The sequence below is a fragment of the Rhinatrema bivittatum genome, chromosome 9 (genome assembly GCF_901001135.1).
Source record: "Rhinatrema bivittatum chromosome 9, aRhiBiv1.1, whole genome shotgun sequence".
Taxonomy (NCBI): domain Eukaryota; kingdom Metazoa; phylum Chordata; class Amphibia; order Gymnophiona; family Rhinatrematidae; genus Rhinatrema; species Rhinatrema bivittatum.
The window spans coordinates 56,694,025-56,709,958 of NC_042623.1; the positions used below are offsets into that span (position 1 = coordinate 56,694,025).

General features: G+C 43.8%; 1 protein-coding gene across 4 annotated transcripts in view; it reads right to left on the reverse strand.

Annotated features, from left to right (window-relative positions):
• The window catches only part of LOC115098931 (mucin-19-like), a 308,825-nt gene that overhangs the window by 22,550 nt on the left and 270,341 nt on the right, over window positions 1-15,934 (reverse strand). For all 4 annotated transcript variants that reach the window (XM_029616058.1, XM_029616060.1, XM_029616057.1 and 1 more), the window contains one exon: window positions 7,955-8,104. In XM_029616058.1, coding sequence (XP_029471918.1) covers window positions 7,955-8,104 — 150 coding nt within the window. The remainder of the gene's footprint in view (window positions 1-7,954; window positions 8,105-15,934) is intronic.

A 15,934-nucleotide genomic window follows, 5' to 3' on the forward strand; every position in this document is an offset into this window, starting at 1 on the left:
CTAATATGGTAGCCTGTATTTTTTTCAGCTAAAAGAAAGCATTTTGAAATAACTTGAAAAACAATGCCAGTAAAAACATTGGTTTCTATAGGAAAACAGTCTTATTAAAACCTTTAAAAAATACAATAAAACCTATGACAAATATTTCTTTGAAAAATGCAGAATTTTCTAGGAATGGAAATTTGACTTTTCATCTATCCTCTTATGTAACTCATCAATTTAAACTACTTTTTGTAGTGGGCACTTTTGCAGATTCACGTATATTCGGACAGCGGTGCTCTCTGAAGCCAAATCCTCAGTGGACCTCTTTTGGAAATAATTCTTTTAATTGAAATCCTTAGTAGGCAGTGACTAGAACAGATATATATATACAGCTAGGATTAGTGCATTTGGATTGAAAGATGATTGTTTTTTTCTTGTTTTAGGTGCAGCTTTAATTTCTAAAGAAATTAGCTCAGCCATACATTTATATGTAAAAAAGTTCATTTTAAAAAACTCAGTTCATATGCATATATAACATCATATGCAAACCAATATTTGTCTACATTGGACCCTTGAGGCCCAGATAAATTAGGGATGGGCATTTGCTAGAGATGTGCATTCGTTTTCAACGCATTGGAAATCTGCAACGCATAAGTCCCTATTTGTTGTATTTGTGGGTTCACGAAACACATCGCAATCCCCCATGAATACAAACATATCATTAGTTTCATTCTTTTGGCTCGCAGTGATTTCTTAGCGGCCGTTTGAAGGCCATGTGGGAGTATCCAATCCCATACCAAAAACCAGCCCTTTCCTGTGAGTCATAAGTGACCTCACAGCCCAGTCATAGAGTGGGCCAGACAGGTTGGCAAGGAGACAAGAATGCAACCTATCAGAGCTAGAGAGATAACGAGATAAGAATGCAACCTATCACGCTAGAGAGATAACGTTCCTGGATGGAATAAATGATAGCTTTATGGAGCAATTGGTTCAGGAACCGACGAGAGAGGGAGCAATTTTAGATCTAATTCTCAGTGGAGCACAGGACTTGGTGAGAGAGGTAACAGTGGTGGGGCCGCTTGGCAATAGTGATCATAATATGATCAAATTTGAATTAATGACTGGAAAAGGAACAGTGTGCAAATCCAAGGCTCTCGTGCTAAACTTTCAAAAGGGAAACTTTGATAAAATGAGAAAAATTGTTAGAAAAAAACTGAAAGGAGCAGCTACAAGAGTAAAAAATGTCCAAGAGGCGTGGTCTTTGTTAAAAAATACCATTCTAGAAGCACAGTCCAGATGTATTCCACACATTAAGAAAGGTGGAAAGAAGGCAAAACAATTACCGGCATGGTTAAAAGAGGAGGTGAAAGAAGCTATTTTAGCCAAAAGATCTTCATTCAAAAATTGGAAGAAGGATCCAACAGAAGAAAATAGGATAAAGCATAAATATTGGCAAGTTAAATGTAAGACGTTGATAAGACAGGCTAAGAGAGAATTTGAAAAGAAGTTGGCTGTAGAGGCAAAAACTCACAGTAAAAACTTTTTAAAATATATCCGAAGCAGAAAGCCTGTGAGGGAGTCAGTTGGACCGTTAGATGATCGAGGGGTTAAAGGGGCACTTAGAGAAGATAAGGCCATCGCGGAAAGATTAAATGATTTCTTTGCTTCGGTGTTTACTGAAGAGGATGTTGGGGAGATACCCGTAATGGAGAAGGTTTTCATGGGTAATGATTCAGATGGACTGAATCAAATCATGGTGAACCTAGAAGATGTGGTAAGCCTGATTGACAAACTGAAGAGTAGTAAATCACCTGGACCGGATGGTATACACCCCAGAGTTCTGAAGGAACTAAAAAATGAAATTTCAGACCTATTAGTAAAAATTTGTAACTTATCATTAAAATCATCCATTGTACCTGAAGACTGGAGGATAGCAAATGTAACCCCAATATTTAAAAAGGGCTCCAGGGGCGATCCGGGAAACTACAGACCGGTTAGCCTGACTTCAGTGCCAGGAAAAATAGTGGAAAGTGTTCTAAACATCAAAATCACAGAACATATAGAAAGACATGGTTTAATGGAACAAAGTCAGCATGGCTTTACCCAGGGCAAGTCTTGCCTCACAAATCTGCTTCACTTTTTTGAAGAAGTTAATAAACATGTGGATAAAGGTGAACCGGTAGATATAGTATACTTGGATTTTCAGAAGGCGTTTGACAAAGTTCCTCATGAGAGGCTTCTAGGAAAAGTAAAAAGTCATGGGATAGGTGGCGATGTCCTTTCGTGGATTGCAAACTGGCTAAAAGACAGGAAACAGAGAGTAGGATTGAATGGGCAATTTTCTCAGTGGAAGGGAGTGGACAGTGGAGTGCCTCAGGGATCTGTATTGGGACCCTTACTGTTCAATATATTTATAAATGATCTGGAAAGAAATACGACGAGTGAGATAATCAAATTTGCAGATGACACAAAATTGTTCAGAGTAGTTAAATCACAAGCAGATTGTGATAAATTGCAGGAAGACCTTGTGAGACTGGAAAATTGGGCATCCAAATGGCAGATGAAATTTAATGTGGATAAGTGCAAGGTGATGCATATAGGGAAAAATAGCCCATGCTATAATTACACAATGTTGGGTTCCATATTAGGTGCTACAACCCAAGAAAGAGATCTAGGTGTCATAGTGGACATTGAAATCGTCAGTGCAGTGTGCTGTGGCAGTCAAAAAAGCAAACAGAATGTTGGGAATTATTAGAAAAGGAATGATGAATAAAACGGAAAATGTCATAATGCCTCTGTATCGCTCCATGGTGAGACCGCACCTTGAATACTGTGTACAATTCTGGTCGCCGCATCTCAAAAAAGATATAATTGCGATGGAGAAGGTACAGAGAAGGGCTACCAAAATGATAAGGGGAATGGAACAACTCCCCTATGAGGAAAGACTAAAGAGGTTAGGACTTTTCAGCTTGGAGAAGAGACGACTGAGGGGGGATATGATAGAGGTGTTTAAAATCATGAGAGGTCTAGAACGGGTAGATGTGAATCGGTTATTTACTCTTTCGGATAGTAGAAAGACTAGGGGGCACTCCATGAAGTTAGCATGGGGCACATTTAAAACTAATCGGAGAAAGTTCTTTTTTACTCAATGCACAATTAAACTCTGGAATTTGTTGCCGGAGAATGTGGTTCGTGCAGTTAGTATAGCTGTGTTTAAAAAAGGATTGGGTAAGTTCTTGGAGGAGAAGTCCATTACCTGCTATTAAGTTCACTTAGAGAATAGCCACTGCCATTAGCAATGGTTACATGGAATAGACTTAGTTTTTGGGTACTTGCCAGGTTCTTATGGCCTGGATTGGCCACTGTTGGAAACAGGATGCTGAGCTTGATGGACCCTTGGTCTGAACCAGTATGGCATTTTCTTATGTTCTTATGTTCTTATGTTCTAATGCGGCCAATCGCCGCTCTCACTCAGTGCTCTGTGATGCTATTCCTGATGATGATGCACTATTTATACCGTAAGCACACGGCATGCCATGCTCTTTCTTTGCGAGGGTGGTCAGGGATGGTGGTCCAGGGATGGTGGCTTTACTCAGAGCTAGTCTGAGTGTCTGAAATCTGTATTCAATTGCTAGCTACTTTCATAGAATTTTCAATTGAAAAAGATATTTCTTCGATTTGGTTGCAGTGCCGGAGCTAGCCATGATTTGCTTTATTTGACTGCACTTTTTTTATATTGATCTGAGACGGTCTCTCTGTCTGTCCCACTGAGAGAAGCTGCTAGCAGTGGCATTTTGCTAGTTATTTTTATATTTTACCCCCTGGGGTAGGTTGCAAGTAGGATTTGGGTGTTGTGGGTGGGAGATATATTCAATTTTTAGCTAGTTTGATAGAATTTTCCATTGAAAAATATATTCCTTCTTTTTGCTACTGTGCCAAGCAAGCCATGCTGCTTTTCATTTAACTGCAGTGTTTTTTTTTTATTGAACTCAGGCTGTCTCTTTGTGCTCTTTTAAGTCAAGAAGACAGTGAGTGCACTCACTGGGCATCAGTGGGCACTGGGCAGTTTTGCAGACTCATAATTATATTATTGGGACAGCGGTGCTCTCTGAAGCCAAATCCCCAGTGGGCCTCTTTTGTAGTTACAAGCTTGGTGTGTGTGCATACAGCAGTCCCAGTATTAGTGTACACATCCAGGCACAGTCTCGTAGGTCAGTGGGCACTTTTGCAGACCCACGTATATTGGGACAGTGGTGCTCTCTGAAGCCAAATCCCCAGTGGGACCCTTTTGTAAGCTTGGTGTGTATGCATACAGCAATCCCAGTTTTAGTGTACACATCCAGGCACAGCCTCGTGGGCCTGGGAGCACTTTTGCAGACTCACGTATATTGGGAGAGCGATTTTCTCTGAAGCCAAATCCACAGTGGGCCTCTTAGGAAGTTATAAAGTTGGTGTGTGTGCATACAGCGGTCCTAGTTTTAGTGTACACATCCAGCCACAGCCTCATGGGCCAGTGGGCACTTTTGCAGATTCACGTATATTCGGACAGCGGTGCTCTCTGAAGCCAAATCCTCAGTGGGACTCTTTTGGAAATAATTATTTTAATTGAAATCCTTAGTAGGCAGTGACATTAAATCCATAAAGTCAGGGAAAGCTAGGTGTGATCAAGTGATTTGGACTGGCAGAGGAGGCACTGGCAGAGGAGGCACTTCAAAAGGCAGTGCCAGTTCCTCATTAAAGTTAAAAAGGGACCTGTTCCAATCTAAAATATCTGGAGGGGCAGGCAGTTCTATACAGAAAAAAATGAAATTTAAAGATGATGCATCGCCACCATCTGTTTCTGACCCTGTAGTTTTGGAGATCAGGGAAGGGGAGGCTGAGTCATGCCAGACAAAATGGTGACACCCAAAAGCAGCTCTATTAGCGGACAAGTATCAGGGTGGAGGTTGGCTTTATTGCACACCCACATGACGGACGAGGCCTATACCTCAGCCAATATTATAGCATTCATCAGACAGATGCTGGCAGGCTGGTAGCTACACCAGTGAGACAGGAATCCTCAGGCAGGGTTCTTTGTCACAGACAATGGTGCAAACATGTTAAAGGCAATATCTGACGGGGGCTTTCAGAACATCCGATGTTTTGCACACACTCTGCACCTGGTAGTGAAGTCAGCTCTGGGATTGGAGTCCATTCGCCAAGAGAATGAATACCTGCATACGTTAATACACAAGTGCAGTAACATATCAGCTCACTTCCACAGAAGTGTGAAGGCAGGGCAGATTCTCCGACAAAAGCAGACTGATTTAGAGATGCCTCACAAGTGTCTCATTCAAGATATTGCCACCCGGTGGAATTCCACCTTTATGATGCTGCAGAGGTTAGTGGAGCTGCAGACATCCCTTCATGAACCTTCTGGTTCAATGGACATAGGTGTGCAGAATCCCCTAGGGCATCATGATTGGTTAGTCATGAGTCAGCTGGTAAAAATCCTGCAGCCCTTCAAGGATGTCATGGCGGAGCTGAGTTCCAGAAGTGCCAACTTGGCTGACATCATCCCTATAGTTAATTTTCTGGAGGAAATGTTGGAGGGCTTTAAACAGGAAGAAGTAATGACAGCTGAGGTGCTGCATTGTCTGGAATTTTTGCAGAAGCAGGTGGAATAGAGATTAAGGCCTTTAACAGAAGACCACACATACATGCTCGCCACAGTCTGTGATCCCCGTGTGACAGGGAAACTCGCCCTACAGTCCAATTGTCTCTCATTTGAGAAGGAACTGCTGTTAGCAAAAGTCTGTGATCAGGAGCACCATAGGCAGAAACAGATTAGGCATGAAGCAGAGGAGGAAACAGTGGCGGGTACTTCAGAGAGTTGTGCTAGCCCAAGCAGGAGCAGCACTCTGTCAGCGACAGCTACTATCTGTTCCTCCTCCACTTCAGTACCCCAAAGGCATGTTGCCCATAAAGAATCATCTGTTCTGCTTCTGGCTAGAGAGAAAGCAGTTGGTATGAGTGACTCTCAGCCCACCCAAGCAAAGGAGACACCAGCACGTCAGTGACACGGTATCTCTCAGAGCCCACAGAGGACATGCAGAAAGAGTGGACATGCCGGAAGGAGTGGAGAGAATGAGACGGGATTTAAGGAAACTGGTCAAAGATATGGCAGCTGAGATTCAATGCCAAGAAGTGCAAAGTCATGCATATGGGGAGTAGAAATCCGAATGAACTGTATTCGATGGGAGAGGGGGGGGGGAAGGCTGATGTGCACGGAGCAGGAGAGGGACCTTGGGGTGATAGTGTCTAATGATATGAAGTCTGCGAAACAATGCAACAAGGCGATAGCAAAAGTCAGAAGAATGCTGGGCTGCATAGAGAGAGGAATATCGAGTAAGAAAAGGGAAGTGATTATCCCCTTGTACAGGTCCTTGGTGAGGCCTCACCTGGAGTACTGTGTTCAGTTCTGGAGACCGTATCTACAAAGAGACAGACAAGATGGAAGCGGTACAGAGAAGGGCGACCAGGAAAGTGGAGGATCTTCATCGGATGACATACGAGGAGAGATTGAAGAATCTAAATATGTACACCCTTGAGGAAAGGAGGAGCAGGGGTGATATGATTCAGACTTTCAGATACTTGAAAAACTTTAATGATCCAAAGACAACGACAAACCTTTTCCGTCAGAAAAAAATCAGCAGAACCAGAGTTCACGAGCTGAGGCTCCAGGGAGGAAGACTAAGAACCAATGTCAGGAAGTATTTCTTCACGGAAAGGGTGGTGGATGCCTGGAATGCCCTTCCGGAGGAAGTGGTGAAGTCTAAAACTGTGAAGGACTTCAAAGGGGCGTGGGATAAACACTGTGGATCGCCGGGCGATCGGCGCCATTTTGAGTATTGGCGGGACGGCGAGTTAGAGTCTCAAAATGGCGGCGATCGGCGCCATTTTGAGTATTGGGATCGGACGGACGGCATGAAAGGAGGTCGCTCCCGGACCCCCGCTGGACTTTTGGCAAGTCTTGTGGGGGTCAGGAGGCCCCCCCAAGCTGGCCAAAAGTTCCGGTTGGGTCCAACGAGGGTCCCGGAGCGACCTCCTGCCACATGACCTGTCACGTGGTAGGAGCACAAGATGGCGCCGGTGACCATGTGACAGGGGCTGACCAATGGCACCGGCAGCCCCTGTGACACAGGCTATCGGCGCTGTGAGGAAACCACAAACGAGTGCAGGGATGGCTTCCTGACTCCCCGCTGGACCACCAGGGAGTTTTGGTAAGTCTTGGGGGGGAGGGTCAGGAGGGTGGGGGGTTGTAGTTAATTTAGTAGTAACGTATTTACAGGTCGACAACTTATTGAATTCGCCATACATTCGCATTGAACGGAATTGACCCCCCACGAATACGTATCGCGTACGCAACGAAAACTTTTTGCCTGCACATCTCTACCTGCCACTCTGTCTTGAAACCATACCCCTGTTGTTCTACCTTGTGGATCTTGCTACCATTCAGCCTTGCTACCATAACTCATACTGTACACATTAGAGGTCTTGATACTAGTCTGTCATGCTACTATACATTTGGGGGTCTTGCTGTAACTCGGCCTATTTGCCATGCTACCCTTGGGAGTTTTCTAACACTGCCATGCTGTTATACACCTTATTCTACATTTGGGGATCTTGCTACCGTGTTTCCTATTTGCCATGCCCTAATGTTACACTTGGGAGTTTTGCTGACTTGCTGCTATACCCCCTTATGCTACTCCTTGGGGGTCTTACTGCCACTCTTCCTTGCTGCTACACCCATTATACTATATCTCAGGCATCTTGATGCCACTATGTCTTGCTGATATACCGCTGAGGTACCCCCTAGGGGTCTTTATTATAAAATTATGCACATTATAAAAACCACATTAACAGTGACATTTAACCTTTATTGCAAGCTCTAATTATTTTCCTAAAACATTAGCAACTAACTGTAGATTACCTTTATTCACATCAATACATGAAGAATCACATGCTTTAGGTTCTGCTGACACTGCCCAAGAACAAGCAAACGCTTTATATGAATCCATGAACATTTTTTCGGGGGAACTTAAATCATTGGCTGTATTTCCATCATTAGATCCACAGAGCCCTTTGAATAATAAATAAATAAACAAACAAATAGATAAATAAATAAATAAATATAGCAATCATATGTAATTAGTTCTTCTTCTTTTATAATGGTTAACATTAATTTATATGTAGTCTAAGAGTTCAGTTTGACCCTAATCTCACAATGGAATCCCATATCTCTAAGGTAGTGAGAGCTTCCTTTATGTACCTCTGCCAGATCCTACAATTAAATAACTACCTTGACTAGCATAACCATGTATCTGTGATTCATTCACTAATAACTAGTTGACTTGATTATTGCAATTCTCTACTTAATAGTATCTTCCTGACTAGCCTGAAATGCCTGCAATTTCTGCAAAACATGGGTGCCAGAATCCTAATAAGGGCCAAAATACCAGACCACAAAAGCCCATCCTATATAGACTCAACTGGCTACCAACTAAAACCAGAATTAAATTCAAAACTCTATGTTTCATCTTTAAAAGTATCTCTCCTGTCTTCTTGCTGCCTACAACCCCACCAGAGAACTCTGATCCTCAGAGAAGACCCTTTTTTTCTCCCCACCCTTTACTTCTGCAAATCTGATTTGTACCAAGACTAAGGGCCTTCAATTGCTAGGGATGTGCAGAGGGACGCCATACGTTGCATTTGTGATTCGGATTCGTCGGGGAGCAGATACGTTGCATTCGGCCGTATGGCGCCCCGATGCATTAATAAGGCGATTTCTATTCGTGTGCCAGCTAAAATTAAAATTAACTACAACTCCCCACCCTCCTGACCCCCCCAAGGCTTACCAAAACTCCCAGGTGGTCCAGCGGGGGGTCCGGGAGCCATCCCCTGCACTCACACCCTCGGTGCCGGTTTCATCATGGTGCCGATAGCCTTTGTCACAAGGGCTACCGGTGCCATTGGTCAGCCCCTGTCACATGGCCATCGGCACCATCTTGTGCTCCTACCATGTGACAGGGGCTGACCAATGGCACCAGTAGCCCCTGTGACATAGTGAGGGCAAAGGCGATCGGTGCCATTTTGAGTACTGGCATCGGACGGCCGGCATGCAGGAGGTCGCTCCCGGACCCCCGCTGGACTTTTGGCAAGTCTTATGGGGGTCGGGAGGCCCCCCCAAGCTGGCCAAAAGTCCCTGGGAGTCCAACGGGGGTCCCAGAGCGACCTCCTGCACTCCGGCCGTCCGATGCCAGTACTCAAAATGGCGCCGATAGCCTTTGCCCATACTATGTCACAGGGGCTACCGGTGCCATTGGTCAGCCTCTGTCACATGGTAGGAGCACAAGATGGCACTGATGGCCATGTGACAGGGGCTGACCAATGGCACCGGTAGCCCCTATGACAAAGGCTATCGGCGCCATGATGAAACCGGCACCGAGGGTGTGAGTGCAGGGGATGGTTCCCAGACCCCCCGCTGGACCACCAGGGAGTTTTGGTAAGTCTTGGGGAGTTCAGGAGGGTGGAGGGGTTGTTTAAATTTTTATTTAGGTGGCCGTATAATTCGGGGGAAGATTCATGTATTCGTGGGGAATCGCGATACATTTCACTTCCCCACGAATACTACGAATAGTGCAATAATCGATGCGAATCGCCAATACGGCGAAAACGAATGCACACCCCTATCAATTGCTATGCACCCAAGATTTGGAACCAGGTTCCACTACCCATTCACCTAGAATAGTGCTACCTTGTTTTCCAGGAAAATGCTAAGGCACGGTTGGTCTATCAGACTTTCCTGAATGCTATGCATTAGGAAATAATAAAAATGACCTTATTCATGGACATCAGGCTTTTGTAATGTTAAACAATGCCACAGCTTTTGTATTTGCTAATCTACAGTTAGCCTATTAATTGATTGTCATCTGCTTTGAGACCATTCTTGGCAAAAAAAAAAAACCAGAATATCTTGTTTGTAAACAATCTTTTTCATAGAATACAGCTCTCAGTTCACTCAGTAAAATTATGTCAAAAGCTTCAAGATTATTCAAAATATTAATATGATTATTACTATTAATGTTACTATTATCTTCTTATGGTTCTAGTGAAACATGAAATATACAAGGTTTCGATTAAGATCACAGTTATGCTGCTGAGTTTTTAGCTGTAGCAAAACACTATGAAGTCGATATTCGAAAGCCATTTACACGGATAACCTAACAGTTATCCATCTAAATGTCATGCCCGGTTATATTCAGCCTTATCCAGCTAAATTCTAGCATTTCAGGGGTGTACTGGGGAGAGGCTGATATAACCAGCTAACCTACTCAAATTTTGGTTATATCTGGCTAGGTTAGCCAGATAATTTTAGACCGACTGTAAAGTAGGTATAAAGTTATCCAGCCTTGTATGGCTGGATAACTTGCTGCTTATCCGGATATAGTTAAAAGATATCCGGGTAAGTAGTGCTGTATCAGTACAAGTGTTACACATGGAAGAGCTGGAAATGTAAACTGAGTGAATTTTCTCTTCCAGTGCTGCTTATCAGATGCAGCGCTGGAGCCACTGGGAGCGGGTGATTTTTCGTCACCGTGGGAAGGGTAGGATAGGATAAGGGTCTTGGGGGGTTTGGATGACCATTTGGGGGGAGCAAATAAATACTTTTAGACTGGGGGGTTCAAAATTGGGGGTGGTGGGACTCCATCCCAGATTTTTTAAGGCGGATTGCCAACCCGAAAGAATTTTAAAAAAACATTGAAAACTCATCTATTCTCTGTTGCATTCGGTTCTTTGCCCACCAAATGATTTCAGTCCTAAGCAATCACAAGCATGAAGACAGGCCTTATCAACATTGTTCAGTAATTTTTACTCTTCCTCCTCTGTAATTCTATTAATTTTATTATGTGTTTTTTGGTTCACTACATGACTTTTATGTTTATTATTATGGATGTCTTTTATTTGTAAACCATTTTGCCCAACTTTAATTGTAAAAGCGGTATATAAATAGTTTAAAATAAATAAATAGACATTTCTTAACTGCTAAACAGGAAAAGGGTGTGAGGAGCAGGGGGACACAGATGGTCCATAAATGTATTTGAGAAGTGCTGGGACAGCAATCCTAATTTTCATGAGAATGGGTGTCGTGGGCCCTTTGATATTATGTGTTTTTCTTTTTTTTCGTAATGATACAGCACTACTTATCTGGATATCTTTTAAATCTATCCAGGTAAGTACAGGTTATCGGGTACATTTATCCAGCTAACTTTTAAATCTAATCAGCTATATTCAAACAGAGGGGGTTATTTTCCAAGCCGTGATAGGCCCTTATCGCGCGCCTTAGGGCCTTATCGTATGCGATAAGGCCCTAATGCACGCGATAAGGGCTTATCGCAGCAGTAAGATTTAAATTAGGAGGGAGGGAGGAGTCAGAGAGGAGTTAGGGAGGGAATTATGATAATCGATGGCAGAACCACTGACGGCAATAATGTTTTGAACATTATCGCTGGCAGTAGCGTGGGGAATAGCACCACCTTTTACGTTGGCACTATGCCCATGATAGCCTGCAGCCGGACGCACCGCAGCAGGCAAAACCGCACCACAGTGGTGCGGCCAGCTGCAGGCTATCGCCCGACTGCCCCCCGGCTTCGCCCCACCCCCCCAACCCCCTGTAGCGCAGGGTTCATCATTCCATACAGAATTATAAATCCTGGCCATAGCCGGTTAGGTTTTAAGGTTAGCCAGATACAAGTAGCTGGATAACTTTACACAAGTATATTCAGTGGGAGGTTGTTGCGCGGGTCGGACTTGTCCGTCCGATCCCGCTTACCTATTCTTCAATCTGGCAGTTGGGGCTTGGGCCTGGCCGCGGTGCTGGGCCTCGCCGTGGCACTTCCATTGCGGTGCACGTGGAACATGCTTGGGACTTGATTGCAGCATGTCTGCCTTCGGCTCTGCCTCCAGGGTCAGGTCACTATCAGGAGCCTGTTCGGCACGTGGTCGGAATGCAGCTCGGGACCTTGCCATTTTCATCGGGGTTTCTGACTTTCCCTGCCATCAGGTCTCCATAGGAACGTGGGTTGTTTACATTTATTTTTAAAGGGCCAGTAATTTTCTTCCTCGTGGCTCTTTCCTCTGATATCACAGTGCAGGGACTATATGAGGAAAGTCCCTGCACTGCACTAGTGCTTTGGCAATGTTTTTTTTCAGTGATGGGTTCTTTGTTTTTCCTTTGTCTCCTGAGATTCCCAAGGTTCCTGGTTTCCTGTAATTCCTGAGTTTCCTAAGCTCTTCCATGAGTTTTAATGTACCAGTGGATGTCTGTATTTATGATTCCTTTGACTCTTTGGACTGACATCCTTTGATCTTCGCTGACTGTCCAAATATCACCGTCTGCCTGTTCTGTGCCCAGACATCTATCTGAGACCTCAGGCAAGTCAAGCCCACCCTGGAACCCGATGGCTCAACCTAAGGGGAACATGGGTTGGTACTGGTGAAGCTTCAGCGAGGTTTCTGATTCTCTCCAGTCTCGCCTCCTGAAGGAAGGATTAGTGGGGTTCCTCCTCACGAGTTAATTCACTCTCTTTCAGTCAAGGGTCCACATCCAGAACAGATTGCCAAGACCATGAATCCGGTGGAGGCTATTCTAGGCCTAGCTCAGAAGATTTTGGAACAGCAAAGGACTTTGGAGTCATTAGTGGTTTCCCTGGACCGGCTCAGTGCTCGTTTTGATTCCATGGTGACTGGGAGCATACCTCCAACTTCATCACATCGTCTTCAGATGCCGGTACCACCTTTCTGTTCTGCCATTTCGCTACCTGCTCCTCCTCGCTATGCTGGGATGCCGTTGCGATGTCGAGGATTTCTTAACCAGTGCAACATGCATTTTTGCCTCCAGAATTCTTTGTTTCCAAACAACCTTACGAAGACTACCTTCATTTTATCCTTACTTGAGGGTAAGGTGCTAGCCTGGGCTTTCCCCCAATGGGAACACTCAGATCCCATTCTCAAAGATCTTCCTCAATTTTTGGATCTTTTTCAGGCAGTCTTTGAAGAACCAGGTCATTTGGCCGCTTCTGGATCTGAACTTCTGTGTATATGACATAAGAACATAAGAAATTGCCATGCTGGGTCAGACCAAGGGTCCATCAAGCCCAGCATCCTGTTTCCAACAGAGGCCAAACCATGCCACAAGAACCTGGCAATTACCTAAACACTAAGAAGATCCCATGCTACTGATGCAATTAATAGCAGTGGCTATTCCCTAAGTAAACTTGATTAATAGCTGTTAATGGACTTCTCCTTCAAGAACTTATCCAAACCTTTTTTGAACCCAGCTACACTAACTGCACTAACCACATCCTCTGGCAACAAATTCCAGCGCTTTATTGTGCGTTGAATGAAAAAGAATTTTCTCCGATTAGTTTAAATGTGCTACTTGCTAACTTCATGGAATGCTCCCTAGTCCTTCTATTATTCGAAAGTGTAAATAACCGAGTCACATCTACTCGTTCAAGACCTCGCATGATCTTAAAGACCTATATCATATCCTCCCTTAACCGTCTCTTCTCCAAGCTGAACAGCCCTAACCTCTTCAGCCTTTCCTCATAGGGGAACTGTTCCATCCCCTTTACCATTTTGGTTGCCCAACTCTGTACCTTCTCCATCGCAACTATATCTTTTTGGAGATATGGCGACCAGAATTGTACACAGTATTCAAGGTGCGGTCTCACCATGGAGCGAAACAGAGGCATTATGACATTTTCCGTTTTATTAACCATTCCCTTCCTAATAATTCCTAACATTCTGTTTGCTTTTTTGACTGCTGCAGCACACTGAGCCGATGATTTTAAAGTATTATCCACTATGATGCCTAGATCTTTTTCCTGGGTGGTATCTCCTTATATGGCACCTAACATCGTGTAACTACAGCAAGGGTTATGTTTCCCTATATGCAACACCTTGCACTTGTCCACATTAAATTTCATCTGCCATTTGGATGCCCAATCTTCCAGTCTTTCAAGGTCCTCCAATCAACTCAAGTCTGCAAGGCTCAAACCTCTCCTTAAAAAACCCAACCTTCCCACAACAGATCCTGCTAACTACAGACCTATAGCAAACCTTCCTATGTTAGCCAAAATTATGGAGAAAGTGGTTAACCGACAACTTTCGGAATTCCTCGATGACAACAATATCCTCACCAATAACTAATTTGGATTCCGGAAGAATAAGAACACCGAATCACTATTAACTACTCTAGCTGACACCATCATCTTCAATCTTGAAAAAGGCCATCCTTGCCTTCTCGCACTCCTGGATCTGTCAGCGGCGTTCGACACCGTGAATCACACCAGCTTACTACAACGACTCACAGATATCGGCATCACAGGAGCAGCGTTCAACTGGTTTAAATCCTTCCTAGGGAACAGAACATACAGAGTCAAAATAAATAACAAGGAATCTCATCCCATCCAAGCCAATATGGGAGTACCACAGGGATCCTCACTCTCCCCCACCCTCTTCAACATTTATCTTCTCCCACTCTGTCACCTACTCTCCAACCTCAAGCTTACCCATTTCCTATACGCGGATGACATTCAAATTATCATCCCCATAACGGACACCTTACACAAGACCATGGCCTACTGGAATAAATGCCTCTCATCCATCAATGAGCTGTTAAGCAGCCTCAACCTGGTTCTGAACACCAACAAAACAGAAATCCTGATAATAGCACCGGAAAAACATACCTCACAGACCTCAAGCAATTCTCCAGACACCTCAGGATACACCACCTCACCACAAGTCAGAGATCTGGGTGTGATATTAGACGACAGATTCAACCTCAATAAATTCGTCAACAACACCACCAAAGAATGCTTCTTTAAATTACAAGTTTTAAAGAAACTAAAGCCACTTCTACGCTACAGAGACTTCCGCACAGTACTCCAAGCCATCATTCTCCCGAAACTAGACTATTGCAATTCACTTCTGCTAGGACTTCCTGCCTGCTCTACAAAACCCCTCCAGATGGTGCTGAATGCCACAGCAAGAATTCTCACCAACACCAAAAAAAGAGACCACATCACCCCGATCCTCCAGCACCTTCACTGGCTCCCCATTAAATACAGGATACAGTTCAAAAGCAGCATGATGATGCATAAGGCCCTTCATAACATATCCCCACTCAACTTAACCTTCAAGCTGCAACTACATACTTCGCACAAGCCGACTAGAAGTGCATACCAAAACAGAATGATTACTCAGCCCGCAAAATCCTCACTGAGAAGACGCGCTATATCAACCGCGGGCCCGTCCCTCTGGAATTCCTTACCACCAGACCTCCGCCTGGAGCCGTGCCATACCACTTTTAAGGCGAAATTAAAGACTTGGCTCTTCCTGCAAGCATTCCCAGAGAGCTAAGAACAAACTGATATAACAACCCATAACAACCCTGGTCCTTTGGTTCTAATGTATTATTCTCTACACTATTTAGCTAAGATTTATATTGCCTTACTTATATGTTTAAAGTTGTAACTAGTTAGTTTCGCTTATGCTTATTAGATCAAGTTTCTGATTTGTTCCATGTAAACTGCTACACGGCAGTAGTTATTACCGTTTAACTGTGAACCGGAGTGATATGTATTGTATACAGGAACTCCCGGTATATAAAATCCATAAATAAATAAATAAATAAATAAATAAATAAATAATGTATCACAATGCGCTTGTGATTTAACTACTCTGAATAATTTTGTATCACCCGCAAATTTGATAACCTCACTCATTGTGTATTCCTTTCCAGATCATTTATATATATATTGAAAAGCACCGGTCCAAGTACAGATCCCTGAGGCACTCCACTGTTTAACCTTTTCCACTAAGAAAATTGACCATTTAATCCCACTCT